This window comes from Macaca fascicularis, chromosome 2 (genome assembly GCF_037993035.2).
Source record: "Macaca fascicularis isolate 582-1 chromosome 2, T2T-MFA8v1.1".
Lineage (NCBI taxonomy): Eukaryota > Metazoa > Chordata > Mammalia > Primates > Cercopithecidae > Macaca > Macaca fascicularis.
In genome coordinates, this window is record NC_088376.1 from 170,195,837 (window position 1) to 170,215,688 (window position 19,852).

Sequence of the window (19,852 nt, forward strand, 5' to 3'; positions counted from 1 at the left end):
CTGGGTTGTTTCTTAGGCTCTGGTTACAGGCACGGGGCCCCTTGGTAGGCCTGGGGTTATGTTTGCCAACAGCGAGCTCGTGGGGCTGTTTCTCAGGACCTGGGTGTGATCTTGTGACTGCTGGGCTGGCCTAGGGGGATGTCCCCTGGGAGTGGATCTGCCCTGCTGTTTCTCAGGCCCTGATTGTGGGTATGGAACCGATGTGTAGGTCTGGGGGTGTGTCCTCTGGGAGCGACACCCTTGACAGTTTCCCAGATCCCGAGTGTGGGTATGGGGCTGCTGATTAGTCCCGGAGGTGTGTCTGCCATGTGGAGGGCTCGCAGGGCTATTTCTCAGGCCTTGAGTGAGGGCATGGGGCTGCTGGGGAGGCCGGGAGACACGTCTGTGGGCATGTTTGTTGGGGAGGAGGCACAGGACTGTTTCTCAGACCCTGGGCGAGGATGCATGTACACTCAGCTAGCCTAGGGTTATGTCAGCTGCTGGGTCCTCTCAGAGGGCATGCAGTGGTTTGGTCAGCTCAATGGCAGGTTTGTCCTGGGTAGGACTGCCAGACTGTTTCTCCGGCTGGAAGTGTGGGGAGAGGGGATTGGTTTACCTACTGTGCAGGACCAGAGTCACAGCCAATCCTGAGCCCAGGCTCCATGCAGCAAAGGTATAGCCGGCTGGTGGGCTGGAGTGGTACAGTGGCTACTTGTCCCCAGGACAGGGTGTACTTCAAAAGTGGCTCTAGTCCATGATGGCCCCTTGCTGCCGCAGCTTGGCTCACAGAGGGTGAGTGGGAGGTAGCAGGTGCATACATTGTGCCCCTTATCTGGAGGAATGCAGCCGTGTGAATTCCTGGTAGCACTCCAAACTAGGCTCAGGGCTTGTGAGGACTGTGAAATTCTCTTGAAGTAACTCTTTTTGGTAGCTATAGGGGCTGGTGGGGTTCTTCTGCTTATGTTTTCCCTGCAAGAGGAAGTCCCTCCTGAGCCTGGAGCAGTCCAGGAAGAGGATGTGGGAGGAGGGTGCCAGAGGCAGGGTGCTTTTATGCTTCCTTCCTGAGCTTCTGATGACCACAGGCACCTCTCCACTCCTTTTCTGCACTCCCGCACTCTCCCTTTGATACTCCAGTAGAATCTTAGCTGTCTTTTTATTGCTTTCTTTTCGTGGAGATGTGCACCAGGGCCTCCAGTCAGTCATCTTGCTGACATCTGCTTCTTCTATATTTTTCCATTTGCACTCTAATACGTAGAAAAAAATGAGAAAGGAACAGAGATGGATGGACCCTTCTCAGTTTTGCTTCTAAAATTCTTGAGAAAGGGCACTGCTGTATTCACCTGGGTGAGGTGCCCAACATTGGACCAAATAACTTTGATTGGGAACTCGTAGCTGAAGAAAGGGATATAATTCGACCAGCTCAGTGAGATGCTCACACGGACTAATCTCCCTGGCTGAGGAAGAAGGATGCAGTAGAGGCAGGTTTACCTTTTTCAAAATAGTTCAAAACCAGGTGTATCATGAAAGAGAAGTTATTGATAACCACTTATAATTTTCAAGATATTAACATTTTGTCCCCTAATGATGGCATGACTTCTAATTTCTGTTTTACAATGATTTTTGTGTAATTTTAATTATGGTGAACTGATTGCCTATCATGTTGAATAAGACTTTGTGGAGAGATACTGGCTTCCACTCTGAGTACATAAAATTGATTTCATTTATTCTTCTCTAAATATTTTCTAGCTTCAAACAGTTTATGTATGGATGAAAAACAGATTACACAGAACCACTCAAAAGTACTCGCAGAAGGTAATATGCTTCCTTACTAGTGGCCAGCACTGAGGGATGGAAAGTTGAACTTTCTTAGAAATATTAGCTAATGACCTGACTGGAAGCCAGCCTTATGACTACTTGAAGAACTTGGTGATCTGAGAACTGTGGTATGAGGCATCCTGAATGACCCAACCTCTAGTTGTTCTCCAGACAAGCCATGTTCTTGCTTGTCTCTGAACCTTTGCTAACGTAGAGTGGCTGAAGGAGCATGGATTTAACTACCTTTCAGATCTATGTTAAAGTATTACTGCTTTCTTCATCTAGTTATGTACTTATTAATTGGCTATGAAATGCAAGGGCTAGAGTACAAACCACATAAGAGACAGGTGACACCAAAACAGGATAGCAGAGATATCAAATGCAGGGTTTAGCAAAAACATCCTTCATCCACATAAAGGTTTGCCCCTCTATAGCTGATTCTGCTTATGCTATAGTGATGAAATCACTGACACTCACCTTTGTTACAAGTGAGTAGTGACAAATACTTTGGTGGACTAATCACCTCTCAGCAAACCCTCACAAAGTCACCGACACATTGTGTGAATTTTTGGGATGCGTGAGGTTCTATGTTGGAAGATGCTTGTAGGATGCAGGGCTTAATTTTTCCTTTAAATGATGGACAACAGGGATCAACTTACGCCTTTATTGTTGATAACTGGGTTGAATATACAGAAATAAAATCTGTGAGCTAAGTTCACATCTGAACTATCTGCAAGTATATGTGTGACTAAATAGGAAGGAATGAAAACTCATCCAAAGGCTACATTTGATAATGTCATAAATTTGCAATAAAATATTTTTTATAAAAAATGTCTAAAGGAAAATAAATCTTGTTTTTTTAAAATTATATATCACACTACATTTTCACAAGAAATAAATATTTCTAAGCATCTCTTATCACTAGGCATTATCATTTTTCATTTTTATGGGATGGCTCAACTGGTGGAATAATAGTTTTTGTTTTTTTTAAAGATTTCACTGACTTTGTGATTCTTAAAAAAAAAAAAGAACTTAAAAAAATTTCTAGCTAGTTCAACCCAAATGCCATATTAGTTACTTTAAAAGAAAGCACTATATATTAATACATACTACATTTATGTTTGTCTGAAACAAAAACCTTGGAGTAGACTTTTTTGTTCTCACCAAAGCTGAGGAGGAGACAGCCGCATCACTAATTACAATTCTCTTTGTTTCTAGATATTAAAACTTCTGAATTAATATCAAAAATACTTTATTATATATAATATTTCTAATGATACATAATACAGGAGAAAATTGGTTAATCTCTAGATTGGGTTCCATATATTATTTATATTTTGAGAATTTTAATTGTTTATGAAGATCTAGTATTTTTGGAATAAGATCACCAGCAAAGTTATGTTCTAGTGTAACTTCATATGTTGTGGATAGATGTAATACATGAAGTTCTTTATCAAGCTTTTCTTTTATCATTCTCTTTTCATGTATGCGTCCAGTTAACATTTCATGGCCTGTACAGATGGCTAGAAATGCTGTGCTTTGTTGCCCTCCTATTGAGTTCAGAAATTTGATCGTAATAACATGGGAAATAATCCTAAGAGGCCAGCCTTCCTGCACAAAAACCTACAGGAAAGACACAAATGAGACCAAGGAAACCAACTGTACTGATGAGAGAATAACCTGGGTCTCCACACCTGATCAGAATTCAGACCTTCAGATTCACCCAGTGGCCATCACTCATGACGGGTATTACAGATGCATAATGGCAACTCCTGATGGGAATTTCCATCGTGGATATCACCTCCAAGTGCTAGGTAAGGAGCATCATGTATTGTGGTATTTCACATCACCCGATTTGTGACTGAAACAAATATCTCTTTGAATTCCATACACTTTATGTGAAAACTGAAGCATTTTTCCCCTTTCCTCTCTGCAGTTACACCTGAAGTGACCCTGTTTGAAAGCAGGAATAGAACTGCAGTATGCAAGGCAGTTGCAGGGAAGCCAGCTGCGCAGATCTCCTGGATCCCAGCGGGGGATTGTGCCCCTACTGAGCAAGAGTACTGGGGCAATGGCACAGTGACTGTTAAGAGTACATGCCACTGGGAAGGCCACAATGTGTCTACCGTGACCTGCCATGTCTCCCATTTGACTGGCAACAAGAGTCTGTACATAGAGCTACTTCCTGGTCAGTAATTCTTTTAGTTTTATTTTTGATTTTTTTCCATTCTTTTAAAGGAGTTAAGAAAAAAAAGTGTGCAAATACATTTTATTTGAGGATGCTCTCTCCACTGTTCATTTTTATCTCTTCCCTGATCAAAATAAAGAGATGTGTTTAGGAGAATAGTACAGACATTTGTTGTAAAAAGTCCTTTTTCAGAATGCAGCTTAATTCTGTTAGTAATGTTCACTTCTATGCTAGTAGTTAATTGGCATGAGTAGTATACTTTTAAAAATAATACTTATGGCTTATTGAAAGATAAAGTATACTTTGAAGCATGTAATTATGGTTTCATTAGAAGGATACATTCACTCATAAGTTGCTTTTATGAATTTTTAGTTTGGTGTAATTTTGTTTTCTGGACTTTTCATCACTGAATTTCTTAAATGTCTTATAACAACATCTATGGTTCATTTAATCACTGTTTAGTTTATTTACTCTCTGCTCTCATCCTATTCTCATTTCTTGTTATTTAAAAACTATTGAATATCAACAAACATATTTAAAATGCAATTGTTCTGTAAGGCTTCATGAAAAACATTAGCCCTACCCCTGTCTTTCCAACCCAATTGCCATCTCCATTAAACTCCCCTGAGGTAAGTACTTTCAAATTTTACAGTGTTTCTTCTAGTAATTAGTGCCATTTTTATACAACATGCTCATACTACTATTTCCTACTGTATCAAATTTAGACATTATGTAATCTCAACTACTTGTGGTAGATGAGGATTTCACATTACCTTCTTCCTTTCCTTCAAACTTCAATTGAGGTAATACAGTTTTTCATTAAATAGCCTATGTTCCCATTAATTTGAATATTTAAGTACTGTTAAGTGCTTAAATATCAAGAAATACACTCATGCTTTCACTTTCAAATGACTTTTTTTCTTGGACTTCATAAGTGCTTTACCTTTTTTGTTTCCTTAAGAACGTATGTACCTATTGTGAGCTATCACTAAGCCTATTGACAAAACTAGAGAACTCCTTAGTAATATATTTTCCACATGGTCAGATTTATTAGGTAATCTGTTAGTTCTATTTTTTTCTCAAAGTCATTCCTTCTTGAGTTTTTTATATGTGCTTGGTCTGATCTCTCCTGATTGGCCTCTAGATCTGCTGTACAGCTATTGTCCTGGACACTCTCATCGCCTCAATCCTCTACTTAGCCTATGTCTATTTAATCTGAGTTTCTTCCGTCTTCTATACATTTGTTTGTTTTTAACTCTTTCTTTCATACGTGAGACTTTTCTTAACTCTTTGGTAATCCTTGGGTATGGATTCATTTTGAAGTGAGTACTAATGAGCTACCTGGAAGCTCTACTAGTTAATGGTTGGATTTGTCAACAAGTTAGCTTCAGCACAGTGAAAAGGAGCTAAGTGATTTTTAATAACTAGAGATTTGTTATGTATCTGAAGGCCTTTTCTCTGGGGCTGTTCAGGCTCTGCAGAAATTAACTCAGAGTTTCTGGCCTTGGAGAGATAAGCCTGACTACCAGTGTTTGGGAAGGGAGGGAGCAGTGTGTGTATGTGTGTGAGTGTGCATGTGAGTGTGCCACTGTTGAGAATCAGACTTTCCTTTATATCTCTCTTCAGTCTGGTATTTCATTCTCACCCTCCCTGATGTCTGGATGCTTGACTTTGGAGTCTCTCCAGGTCATCTTCTCTAGGTCAATCTGCTAATCTCCCCTTTTTCTGCCGGCTGGGAAATGTGTGCTACATAAGATGGGGCGGGAGACAACAGAATCTACCTGTTCTCAAGACAAACTTTCAAAGAAGATCTCAACTTTTAGCCCCACACTTCACCCCTCCACATACTTGTTTTTCTATATTTGATGCTTCCTACTCTAGAGTTTTCCTGGAGTTTTGTGTGTACTAAGGTTTGTATTTATTCTATGTTGTAAATCATTAGTCAGTTTTCTATTCATTTCTCACTTAAAAACAGTTTGAAATCTTTCATCTGTTCTTGTCTTCATCCCTCTTCTCTTTGTCTTTGCAGATCTACACTTAAAACATTCTTTTTACTAACATTTTAGCAAGTTTTAATGAGGGAGAAGAGAAAATCTCATGTGTTGAAACCACCGTTTTTTTATATCTAACATTTAAGTCATATGTGTGGGGATTTTTGAGTTTAGCGGTATTTACTGAAAAGAGCAGTTGTGCCTCGGTTATGTATGAAATATCACTGTTTCATATTACAATATGATGTCAGATTTATAGTGTCTCAGAATTGAAGGGAACTTCTCATTCAAATTCCTATGTAGTGCAGGGATCTCCTTGATGTCTTTCTTGCATGGTGGATCTTTAGCCTCTGCTAGTACACATTCAATGAGAGAGAGCTTAGTAGTGTGAAAGCAAGGGTTTTAAAAAATGTTGTTCTAAACAGTGAAACCAAACATTTCACTTTCATATAACATATGGAGAAATTCAGTATTTAAAAACATCAACTGTGGAAGGGAAGTGGAAGGACCAGATGCCAGCCTGCTCAGTCTCCACTTCATCTCCTTCTGCTGCCCCTGAGCTATATTCATGCAACACCAGGAGCATAGTTTGCAAATCATTGCCTCTCAGGCTGACAGTTCCTTTGTTGACTTGCACACTTGTCTTAGAGTTTTGTATTGCTGTCAGCAGCTAATAAATAAAGTTCCTGCTATGTATTCATTTTAGTTTCAATGCCCTGGGAGAAAGATGACTTCAGAATTAGAGTTACTTTTCCAAGTATCTTCCTTACAACTGCCCATTTAGTTGGAGGAGAGGAACACTCTACTATTACAGAGTGGTAGGAATTCACCACTAATCAATCTTTAAAGCAACACAATCCTGATATAAGGTGATGTCTTGCTGAAAACTCTGGAGTCTGTATTGAAAAAGCAGTTTTATTTTAATAATTCTCAAACTATTAATGGGTCAGAAGTGTTGAAAATGAAATTACAGATATGAATTTCATGTACTGTGAGACATCATGAAACCATCTATATAGATAGATAGATATAGATACAAATATAGATAACTTTATTCTTAGTAGAGATTAAGTTTTAGAGCAGTTTTAGGTTCACAGCAAAATTGAGTGGAAGTACAGAAATTTCCCATAAATCCCCTGCTTTTGCCCATGCCCAACCTCTCCCACCTACACCTGTGCCAGACTGTTACATTTATTCGAATTGTTGAACCTCCACTGATACAACATTACCACCCAGTAAAGTCCATACTTTACATTAGAGTTCATTCTTGGTGTTGTACATTTCATGGGTTTGGACAAACGTGTAATGACATGTATCCACCAGTATAGTATTATACAGAACAGCTTTATTGTCCTACATGATCCTCCTTGCTCTTCCTATTCCTCCCTCCTTTCTCACCACCAGATAATCAATAATTTATTGACTATTCCCTAGTTTTGTCTTTTCCATAATGTCTTACAATTGGAATCATATAATATGTAACCTTTCCAGATTGGCATGTTTCACTTAGTAATATACATTTGAAATTCCTCCATGTCTTTTTATGGTTTGATAGCTCATTTCTTTTTAACACTGAATAATCAGATAGTACATTATTCGGATTGTACCACATTTGAGCCATATATTTTTTTGTCTATAGTTCCAGGTGCCAAAAAATCAGCAAAATTATATATGCCATATGTCATCCTTACTATTATTATTTTGACCATCGTGGGATTCATTTGGTTATTGAAAATCAGTGGCTGCAGGTATTGACTGATGAATGTTTTCTTCTTCTTCAGCTTTATTAGGCTAGAAAAGAGTCAGAAATATGGAATTGATTGTATTGGGTATATTAGGATGTTAACATCAAATGTCCCATAATCAAATCTTGAAGGTGTTAGACTTGGACTACTTTGAATGATGAGAGAGACTTTGCTAGGTTGATTTGGCACAGAAGCATGGAAAATTAGGCCATTTAGGGCAGGATCTTGGGAGAGAAAATGCATGTTAATTTTTACATTTGGGTAAATAATTACAATTCCTTTATGCAACAAAGAGGAGTTGTTACATGCATTCAATTGCATCAAGCTTCTATTGCATAATTTCAGTTTTTCAAAATCCAGAATATTCTTATTTGGGGATATTAACCACGAGCAGTATTCTTCACTTATTTCTAGTGGTTTCTTTCTGATTTATTATGGCTTCTATCAAAATTAACCACAATTGTCAATAGTATACTGTCTTATTTTCCCATTTTCAATCTAAACAATGATGTTTCCTCCATTCACTTCAATTTATTTTATTTTTGTAGAAAATATAATTTGAATAAAACAGAATCTACTTCAGTTGTTGAGGAGGTAAGATAAAAAAGAGTAATTGCAAACTTAAGCCAATAGTCTGAAAATCTAGCAACATAATCTGTAGTTTGTATCAGTATTAGTGTTTCAGTTGAAAAACTAAAACAATTCTGATTTACAATGCTTATATGTGTGATTACTTTGTTAATTATCTATCAAATACTATTTATACATCACTCTAGATCCACATTTTCACTTCATGAACTATATCCTAATACACATGATGCTTGTCTCCTTTGGACTGTAATCTTTAGAGAAAATGAATTGGTGTTTCTTGTCACCAATTTGAAAGCATCTCTAATTCCTGACTTTTCCTTTTCAATACTATCATTATGTTTCTCTTACACAAACTTAAAACATATCCTGCTCCTTAATCTCTTATTGTAAGTAGCTTACTAAGTCTCCAAAGCTCTCCTTTGGAGTACTTCTCATATCAGTTTATTCATCTCCATTCCTACTTTCACAGAGCCATTATCTCCACACAGAGACTTACATAGTTAACAAATACTTTTTGATAAAATAATAGAACAAAGCCTGCTCTTATGTTTATATAGGCCCAGAAACACAATTATAAGCACTCTTGAGCACCTGTTAGAAATACTAAAGCTATGGGAAACTGTTACAAAAATACAGATAGTTTCTATAATGATTTTTTGAATTGATTTTAACTTTGAGTTCTTTCTTAGGATGAAATGCAGCCCTATGCCAGCTACACAGAGAAAAACAATCCTCTCTATGATACTACAAACAAGGTGAAAGCGTCTCAGGCATTACAAAGTGAAGTTGGCACAGACCTCCATACTTTATAAGTTGTTGGACTCTAGTACCAAGAAACAACAACAAACGAGATACATTATAATGACTGTCTGATTTTCTCACAGTTCTGGAATGAAGACTTATATTGAAATTAGGTTTTCCAAGGTTCTTAGAAGACATTTTAATGGATTCTCATTCATATCCTTGTATAATTGGAATTTTTTATTCTTGGGTGCTACGAGCTAGTTCTCTGAAGAACTGATGTTATTACAAAGAAAATACATGCTCATGACCAAATATTCAAATTGTGCAGGGCAGTAAATAATGAAACCAAATTTCCTCAAGAAATAACTGAAGAAGGAGCAATCGTGAACAGTGTCTTGTGTATGCTTTCAGAATATTTTAATGTACATATGACATGTCTATATGCCTATGGTATATGTGTCTATTTATATGTCTATTTACATATACATACACATATCTTTGTCAAGGCATCAGTGGGAGCAATACACTGCATTACGGTTCTATGCATATGAAAACCTAATAATACAAGTCTTAGAGATCATTTTATATCATGACAAGTAGAGCTACCTCATTCTTTTTAATGGCTATATAAAATTCCATTGTATAGTTATATCATTATTTAATTAAACACAACCCTAATGATAGACATGTAGATTCTTTTAAGTTTTGTTTATTCCTTTTAAGTTTTGTTTGTGGTATAAACAATACCACATAGAATGTTTCTTGTGCATATATCTCTTTGCTTTTGTTTGAATATATCTCTAGGATAACTTTCTTGAGTGGAATTGTCAGGTCAAAGGGTTTGTGCATTTTACTATTGATATATATGTCAAATTGTGTTGAATATATATGTCAAATTCCCTCCAACATTGTTTAAATGTGCCTTTCCCTAAATTTCTATTTTAAAATCTGTAAGATTCCTGTTTCTACAGTTGCCACTTTCTCTTTTAATCAACCAGATTAAATATGATGTGAGATTATAATAAGAATTATACTATTTAATAAAAATGGATTTATATTTTTGGTCATGTTCGTAAGAGAGTGAATGCACCTGTGAGAACATTAGCTTCTTCTGAACTCATTATATCTCTTTTTTTTTTTTTTTATTATTATACTTTAAGTTCTAGGGTACATGTGCATAACGTGCAGGTTTGTTACATATGTATACTTGTGCCATGTTGCTGCGCTGCACCCATCAACTCGTCAGCACCCATCGACTCGTCATTTACATCAGGTATAACTTCCAATGCAATCCCTCCCCCCCCCCCCTCCCCATGATAGGCCCCAGTGTGTGATGGTCCCCTTCCCGAGTCCAAGTGATCTCATTGTTCAGTTCCCACCTATGAGTGAGAACATGCGGTGTTTGGTTTTCTGTTCTTGCAATAGTTTGCTGAGAATGATGGTTTCCAGCTGCATCGATGTCCCTACAAAGGACACAAACTCATCCTTTTTTATGGCTGCATAGTATTCCATGGTGTATATGTGCCGCATTTTCGTAATCCAGTCTGCCACTGATGGACATTTGGGTTGATTCCAAGTCTTTGCTATTGTGAATAGTGCTGCAATAAACATACGTGTGCATGTGTCTTTATAGCAGCATGATTTATAATCCTTTGGGTATATACCCAGTAATGGGATGGCTGGGTCATATGGTACATCTAGTTCTAGATCCTTGAGGAATCGCCATACTGTTTTCCATAATGGTTGAACTAGTTTACAATCCCACCAACAGTGTAAAAGTGTTCTTATTTCTCCACATCCTCTCCAGCACCTGTTGTTTCCTGACTTTTTAATGATCGCCATTCTAACTGGTGTGAGATGGTATCTCATTGTGGTTTTGATTTGCATTTCTCTGATGGCCAGTGATGATGAGCATTTTTTCATGTGTCTGTTGGCTGTCTGAATGTCTTCTTTTGAGAAATGTCTGTTCATATCCTTTGCCCACTTTTTGATGGGGTTGTTTGTTTTTTTCTTGTAAATTTGTTTGTGAACTCATTATATCTCTACAGAGGCGTTGATACTTGATGCCTAACAGTTTTGCAGATGTGCCACATTGGAATTGTGTATTTTTATGGTGTACATTCTATTGTGATATATTTATTGAATAATTAATGTCTATTGACCATATAAGCAGCAAAATATGCACCATAGAGGACATGGGGTATTTATTTATAAAATATGAGCTACATGATAAGCAAGTGGCCATGGGATGGCATGACCCTCCCCTCCATATTTCTGTGGAGCAAAATATTGGCAATGTTTATATGAATCACTTTTAATACCGTGAAATTATTTTTAATTAATAAATACGTCTATTTGCTCCATAGCAGAAAAAACATTAAAAGTTTTTTCTTTATGATAGAAATTAAAACAAAATATATTCATTCTTCAATCATGCCATCTGAGACTCTTAAGACAACTATTTTGTCTTATAAGTATATTTTTCTCCCTCTAGACACATCAGTTACTGTGGACTTTATCCTTAAAGGGACTTTTAGTCTATTTTCGATGTAAAGCTAATCCAATGACACTTGGCGCATGATATTTTTATCAAACCATTTTGACTTGGCCGAAAAGCATTATCCATTAGGTTTCTGCATATAAATATTATCAAGAAATTTTCACAATAGACATCATTACACTGTCCTTGAACTTTATTAATTCTTCATCCAATCCTGGTTGAGCTGAGGCTCATAGTTAGGTTCAAGACTATCTGTTCAAATATTACTGAAAAACAAAGTAAGACAGTACTATACTTACTTCTTAACTTGATAATGTCAAAACGGGCATGTTAAATGATATCACAGAAAAGACTTGAAGATAATTTATAAAAGTTAAATTATATTGTACAGGAAATAATTGTATGAAAATCTCTACTATGGGGCTGGAACATGGTTGAACATTAGAATCATATAAAAAATTATATATATTCTCCAAATCCATGCTAGACCTGTCAAATTAGAGAATCTAGAGATTAGAGCTGGTGTGTCAGCAAGGTCATTCAGGAAGCAGAGGCTGAGATGGAGTTAGGTCTGATTACTTACATAGTCAATTACATTTTACAAATATCATTTTGTATGTCTCATTTGCTGTGCTTTCTCCCCATCTCATTTGTATCTTTTCCTTTGCTTTGCTAGATTTGTCAACTTTCTCTCTCTTTCTCTTTCTGTCTCTCTCTCTTTCAATATCTCTAATAATTTGAAAATTATTCATCATAATTATGCATCTATTGAGGTTATGCTTCACATACAAACTTCTGAAAACAGCTTTACTGAGATATAATTTTTATATTTAAGTGTACAGTTTGTTAAATTTTGCACATATTTAAAATGTGGACTTTGGTAAATGTTGACATAGTTTTACATCTGTGAAACCATCAGCCTAATCAAGATAATAAACTTGTCCATAACCCCCGAAAATTTTCTTGTTTCTTTACTAGCCTATCCCTATGATCTTCTTGTTCCTCCTCATCCCCCACTCCCCAGGCAACCTCTGATCTGCTTTCTGTAACTTAACTATGTATTAGTTAGCATTTTCTAGAATTTTCCATAAAATCATAAAATAGATACTCTTTTATTTTTTTTTTTTTGGTTGTACTTTTTTTTCTCATTATAATTATTTTGAGATACATCCACATCCACACAATTATACTTCATTCTTTTTATTCCAAATAGTATTTTATTTTATAGCTACACCAGTTTGTTTATCCATTTGCCTATTGGTGGACATTTGTGTTGTTTCCAGTTTTGGACTGTTAGAAATAAAGCTGTTATACACATCCTTTTGCAAGTATTTTTGTGGTCATATATTTTTATTTTTCCTGAGTAAATACTGATGAGTGGATTGGCTAGATCAGATGATATGTAGATGTTTCACTTTTAAAGAACTTGCCAATCTTTTTTTTCTTTTCTTTTTTTAAAATTGCTTTAAAATTTTTAAATTTTTTAAAGTAAACTTTTAATTTCAGACTAGTTTCATTTATTACTATTATTATACTTTAAGTCCTGGGATACATGTGCAGGTTTGTTACATAAGTATACATGTGCCATGGTGGTTTGCTGCACTCATCAACCCATCATCTACTTTAGGTATTTCCCCTAAAGCTATCCCTACCCTAGCTCCCCACCCCACAAAAGGCCCCAGTGTGTGATGTTCCCCTCCTTGTGTCCATCTTTTCTCGTTGTTCAACTCCCACTGAAGAGTGAGAACATGCAGTGTTTGGTTTTCTGTTCCTGTGTTAGTTTGCTAAGCATGATGGTTTCCAGCTTCATCCATGTCCCTGCAAAGGACATGAACTCATTTTTTTAATGGCTGCATAGTATTCCATGGTGTATATTTGCCACATTTTCTTTATCCAGTCTATCATTGACAGACACTTGGGTTGGTTCCAAGTCTTTGCTACTGTGAATAGTGCTGCAGGAAACATACATGTACATGTGTCTTTATAGTAGAATGATTTATAATCCTTTGAGTATATACCCAGTAATGGTATTGCTGGGTCAAATGGTATTTCTGGTTCCAAATCCTTGAGGAATTGCCACACTGCCTTCCACAATGGTTGAACTAATTTACACTCCCACCAACAGTGTAAACGCATTCCTATTTCTCTGCATCCTCTTCAGCATCTGTAGTTTTCTGACTTTTTAATGATCACCATTCTAACTGGCATGAGATGGTATCTCATTGTGGTTTCGATTTGCATTTTTCTAATGAAGAGTGATGGTGAGCTTTTTTTTGTATGTTTCTTGGCCACATAAATGTCTTCTTTTGAGAAGTGTCTGTTCATATCCTTTGCCCACTTTTTGATGGGGTTGTTTTTTCTTGTAAATTTAAGTTCCTTATAGATTCTGGATATTAGCCCTTTGTCAGATGGATAGATTGCAAAATTTTTCTCCCATTCTGTAGGTTGCCTGTTCATTCTTATGATAGTTTCTTTTGCTGTGCAGAAGATCTTTAGTTTAATTAGATCCCATTTGTCAATTTTGGCTTTTGTTGCCCTTGCTTTTGGTGTTTTATTTATGAAGTCTTTACCCATGCCTATGTTCTGAATGGTATTGCCTAGGTTTTCTTCTAGGGTTTTTATGGGTTTAGGTCTTAGGTTTAAGTCTTTAATCCATCTTGAGTTAATTTTTGTATAAGGTGTAAGGAAAGGGGTCCTGTTTCAGTTTTCTGCATATGACTAGCCAGTTTTCCCAACACCATTTATTAAATGGGGAATCCTTTCCCCATTGCTTACTTTTGTCAGGTTTGTCAAAGATCAGATGGTTGTAGATGTGTGGCATTATTTCTGAGGCCTCTGTTCTGTTCCACTGGTCTGTATATCTGTTTCAGTACCAGTACCATGCTGTTTTGGTTACTGTAGCCTTGTAGTATAGTTTGAATTCAGGTAATGCGATGGCTCCAGCTTTGTTCTTTTTGCTTAGGAATGTCTTGGCTGTACAGGCTCTTTTTTGGTTCCATATGAAATTTAAAGTAGTTTTTTCTAATTCTGTGAAGGAAGTCAGTGGTAGCTTGATGGGGATAGCATTGAATCTATAAATTACTTAGGGCAGTATGGCCATTTTCACAATATTGATTTTTCCTATCCATGGAAAATGAGTATGGAATGAATATGAGAGTAATCTTTTTCCATATGTTTGTGTCCTCTCTTATTTCCTTGAGCAGTGGTTTGTAGTTCTCCTTGAAGAGGTTCTTCACATCCCTTTAAGTTGTATTCCTAGGTATTTTATTCTCTTTGTAGCAATTGTGAGCAGGAGTTCACTCATGATTTGGCTCTCTGTTTGTCTATTATTGGTGTATAGGAATGCTTGTGATTTTTGCACATTGATTTTGTATCCTGAGACTTTGCTGAAGTTGCTTATCAGCTTAAGATTTTGGGCTGGGATAATGGGAGTTTTCTAAATAGACAGTCATGTCATCTGCAAACAGAGACAATTTGACTTCCTCTCTTTCTATTTGAATACCCTTTATTTATTTCTCTTACCTGACTGTCCTGGCCAGAACTTCCAATACTATGTTGAATAGGAGTGGTGAGAGAGGGCATACTTGTCTTGTGCCAGCTTTCAAAGGGAATGCTCCCAGCTTTTTCCCATTCAGTATGATATTGGCTGTGTGTTTGTCATAAATAGCTCTTATTATTTTGAGATACGTTCCATTAATACCTAGTTTATTGAGAGTTTTTAGCATGAAATGGCATTGAATTTTATCAAAGGCCTTTTCTGCATCTATTGAGATAATCATGTGGTTTTTGTCATTGGTTCTGTTTATGTGATGGATTATGTTTATTGATTTGTGTATATTGAACCAGCCTTGCACCCCAGGGATGAAGCTAACTTGATTGTGGTGGATAAGCTTTTTGATGTGCTGCTGGATTCGGTTTGCCAGTATTTTATTGAGGATTTTAGTATCGATATTCATCAGGGATATTGGCCTGAAATTTTCTTTTTTTGTTGTGTCTCTGCCAGGTTTTCGTGTTAGGATGATGCTGGCCTCATAAAATGAGTTAGGGAGGAATTGCTCTTTTTTTATTGTTTGGAATAGTTTTGGAAGGAATGGTTCCAGCTCCTCTTTGTACCTTTGGTAGAATTTGGCTGTGAATCTGCCTGGTCCTGGGCTTTTTTTGGTTGGTAGGCTATTAATTACTGCCACAATTTCAGAACTTGTTATTGGTTTATTAAAGGATTCAACTTCTTTCTGGTTTAGTCTTGGGAGGGTGCATGTGTCCAGGAATTTATCTATTTCTTCTAGATTTTCTAGTTTATTTGCACAGAGGTGTTTATAGTATTCTCTGATGGTAGTTTGTATTTCTGTGGGATCAATGGTGATATCCCCTTTATCATTTTTTATTGTGTGTATTTGATTCTTCTCTCTTTTCTTCTTTATTTTGTTAATCTTTTAAAAAAAAGAGCTCCTGGATTCTTTTTTTTTTTTTTTTTTTTGACAGAGTCTTGCTCTCACCAGGCTGGAGTGCAGTGGTGCGATATCAGCTCACTGCAACCTCCACCTCCTGGGTTAAAGCGACTCTCCTGTCTCAGCCTCTCGAGTAGCTAGGACTATTGGCGCACGCCACCATGCTCAGTTAATTTTTGTATTTTTAGTAGAAACGGAGTTTCACCATATTGGCCAGGATGGTCTCAATCTCTTCACCTCGTGATCTGCCCGCCTCGGCCTCCCAAAGTGCTGGGATTACAGGGGTGAGCCACTGTGCCCGGCCTGGATTCATTGGTTTTCTGAAGGGTTTTTCATGTCTCTGTGTCCTTCAGTTCTGCTCTGATCTTAGTTATTTCTTGTCTTCTGCTAGCTTTTGAATTTGTTTGCTCTTGCTTCTCTAGTTATAGTTATTTTAATTGTGATGTTAGGGTGTTGATTTTAGATCTTTCCTGCTTTCTCCTGTGGGCATTTAGAGCTATTAATTTCTCTCTTAACACTGCTTTAGCTGTGTCCCAGAGATTCTGATACATTGTGTCTTTACAATTTGGTATGTTTTTGCAGTGGCTGGTACCAGTTTTTTCTTTCCATATTTAGTGCTTCCTTCAGGAGGTCTTATAAGGCTGGCCCGATGGTGATAAAATCTCTCAGCATTTGCTTGTCTATAAAGGATTTTATTTCTCCTTTGCTTATGAAGCTTAGTTTGGCTGGATATGAAATTCTGGGTTGAAAATTCTTTTCTTTAAGAATGTTGAATATTGACACCCATTCTCTTCTGGTTTTTAGGGTTTCTGCTGCAAGATCCGCTGTTAGTCTGATGGGTTTCCCTTTGTGGGTAACCTGACCTTTGTCTCTGGCTGCCCTTAACATTCTTTCCTTCATTTCAACCTTGGTGAATCTGATGATTATGTGTCTTGGGGTTGCTCTTCTTGAGGAGTGTCTTTGGGGTGTTCTCTGTATTTCCTGAATTTGAATGTTGGCCTGTCTTGCTAGGTTGGGGAAGTTGTCCTGTGTTTATGTCTGTCTCCAAAGTCACCCTTTACATAAGGATTCCAGTCATATTTGACTAGGGCCTATCCTAATGACTTCATTTTAACTTGATTTTTCCCTGAAGTGACCCTGTCTGAAGTATTCGGGGCTAAGACTTCAACATGTAAATTTTAGGGGAATACAATTCAATCCATAACAAATGTATTGCCTTTCCATTTCTTTTAATTCATTATAGCAGCTAACACTTTTCTTGCAGCTATAAATTTACCATCACAGATCCCGTATTTTATGTAAAGAGATTATCTCTGTGACTATTGGTTTGGAGCAAATATTACTAAGAGTCACAATCCATGCATTTGAGGGTGGAGGATGTATGCTGATTTTGTATCCTGCAACTTTATTGTATTCATTTATTAGATCTAACAGGTTTGTTTGTTTTGTTTTTTGTTTTTTGTTTTTTGTTTTGGCGTGTGTGTAATCTTTAGAGTTTTTTAATATGTAAAATCATGTCATCTGCAAACAAGTACAATTTTACTTCTTCCTTTCTGATTTGTATTTCTTTTATTTCTTTTTCTTGCCTAATTACTCAGGCTAGGACTTCTAGTACTACACTGTATAGAAGCAATGAGTGTGGACATCCTTGTCTTGTTCCTGATCTTAGTGGAAAAGCCTTCAGTTAATCGTTGTTAAGTATGATGTTAGCTCTGGACTTTTCTTTATTATCTTTATTATGTTGATGTACATTCTTTCTATACCTAATTTGTTGAGAGCTTTTTATTGTGAAAGAGTGTTGAATTTCATCAAATACTTTTGTTTGCCTCTATTGAGATAATCATGAGATTTTTTTACCCTTCATACTGTTAATTTGGTATATTACATTAATTGATTTTTGTATGTTGAACCATCCTTGCACCACAGGGTTAAATCTCAAATGGTTATGGTGTATGATCCTTTTAATGTGCTGTTGAATTAAGTTTGTTAGTATTTTATTGAAGATTTTTGCATCTGTATCAAGGATATTGGCTTATCGTTTTCTTTTCTTGTGGTATCTTGTTCTGGTTTTGATATCAAGGTAACACTGGCCTCATAAAATGAGTTTGAAAGTGTTCCTTCCTACTGAATATTTTGAAAGAATTTGAGAGCAATTGGTACAAATTATTTATTAGATGTTAGGTAGATCTTTCCAGGGAAGGCATCAGGTCCTGGGCCTTTCTTTGTTGGGAGTTTTCTGATTCTGGCTTCAATCTTATTATTAGTTGTAAGTCTTTCTATTTCTTCATGATTGAGTCTTGGTAGGTGATATGTTTCTAAGAATGTATCCATTTCTTATAGGTTATCTAGCTTGTTGGCACAAAATTGCTCACAGTAGTCTCCTGTAATCTTTTTATTTCTGTGGCAACAGTTGGAATGTTTCCCCTTAAATTTCTGATTTTTTTTTTATTTATTTGTCTTTTCTCCTTTTTTTCTTAGTCTAGCTAAAGGTTTGTCAATTTCATCTTTCAAAAAGCCAACCTTAGATTCATTAATGTTTTTCTATTGTTATTCTATTCTCTGTCTTATTTATTTCTGCTCTAATCTTTATTATTTCCTTCCTCTGATAACTGTGGGTTTAATTTGTTATTATTATTCTAGTTGCTTGGGATGTAGAGTTAGGTTTTTTATCTGTGGTTTTTCTTCTTTTTAATGTAGGCATTCATTGCTATAAATGTCCCTTTTACCACTGTTTTTGCTTTATCTCAGGAGTTTTGGTATGTTGTACTTTCTTTTTTTTTTTTTTTTTTTTATTATACTTAAGTTCTAGGGTACATGTGCTCAGCGTGCAGGTTTGTTACATATGTATACATGTGCCATGGTGGTGTGCTGCACCCATTAACTCGTCATTTACATTAGGTATATCTCCTAATGCTATCCCTCCCATCTCCCCACTCCCCACAATAGGCCCCAGTGTGTGATGTTCCCCTTCCTGTGTCTAAGTGATCTCATTGTTCAGTTCCCACCTATGAGTGAAAACATGCTGTGTTTGGTTTTCTGTTTTTGTGATAGTTTGTTGAGAATGATGGTTTCCAGCTGCATCCATGTCCCTACAAAGGACACAAACTCGTCCTTTTTTATGGCTGCATAGTATTCCATGGTGTATATGTGCCACATTTTCTTAATCCACTCTGTCACTGATGGACATTTGGGTTGATTCCAAGTCTTTGCTATTGTGAATAGTGCCTCAATAAACGGTATGTTGTACTTTCATTGTTGTTTGTGTCAGGTTTTTTAATATCCCCTTTTGATTTATCTGTTTGACCTACTGGTTGTTCAAAAATGTGTTATTTAATTTCCACATATTTATGAATTTTCATCAACATACAAAAATCAGTTGCATTTCTATATACTAATAACAAACTATCTGAAAAGGAAATGAGGAAAACAATCCAATTTACAATAGCATCAAACAATACTTGTGAATAAGCTTAACTAAGCAAGTGAAATACTTGTTCACTGAAAATTACAGAACATTGATGGAAGAAATTAATGAAGACACAAACAAATGGAAAGACATTCTGTGTTCATGGATTGGAAGACTTAATATTGTTACAATGTTTATACTACCTGCTATGGTTTTCATGTTTGTGTTCCCTCTAGAATTCATATTGAAACTTAATCCTCAATGCAACAGCATTAAGAGGAGGGGCCCTTCGGAAGTGATTAGACTATAAAGGCTTCACCCTCATGAATGAACTACTGACTTAATAAAGAGGCAGACAGGGGCAGGTTTACCCCTTTTGTCCCTCCTGCCATGTGAAGACACAACACAAAGATGATGCCTACTCTGCAGAGATGCAGCAAGAAGG

The 19,852-nt window shown here is 36.6% G+C and overlaps 1 protein-coding gene across 6 annotated transcripts in view; it reads left to right on the forward strand.

The window, feature by feature from the left end:
• The window catches only part of CD200R1 (CD200 receptor 1), a 44,994-nt gene extending 25,741 nt beyond the window's left edge, over positions 1–19,253 (forward strand). For 2 of the 6 annotated variants that reach the window (XM_005548151.4, XM_015446427.3), the window contains 6 exons: positions 1,726–1,791; positions 3,291–3,608; positions 3,731–3,982; positions 7,613–7,721; positions 8,267–8,312; positions 8,999–19,253. In XM_005548151.4, coding sequence (XP_005548208.3) covers positions 1,726–1,791; positions 3,291–3,608; positions 3,731–3,982; positions 7,613–7,721; positions 8,267–8,312; positions 8,999–9,121 — 914 coding nt within the window. In that variant the 3' untranslated portion in view covers positions 9,122–19,253. The remainder of the gene's footprint in view (positions 1–1,725; positions 1,792–3,290; positions 3,609–3,730; positions 3,983–7,612; positions 7,722–8,266; positions 8,313–8,998) is intronic. The other 4 variants (XM_065539191.1, XM_065539192.1, XM_045385434.2 and 1 more) reach the window with 4 other exon arrangements.
• The last annotated feature ends 599 nt before the right edge of the window (positions 19,254–19,852 follow it).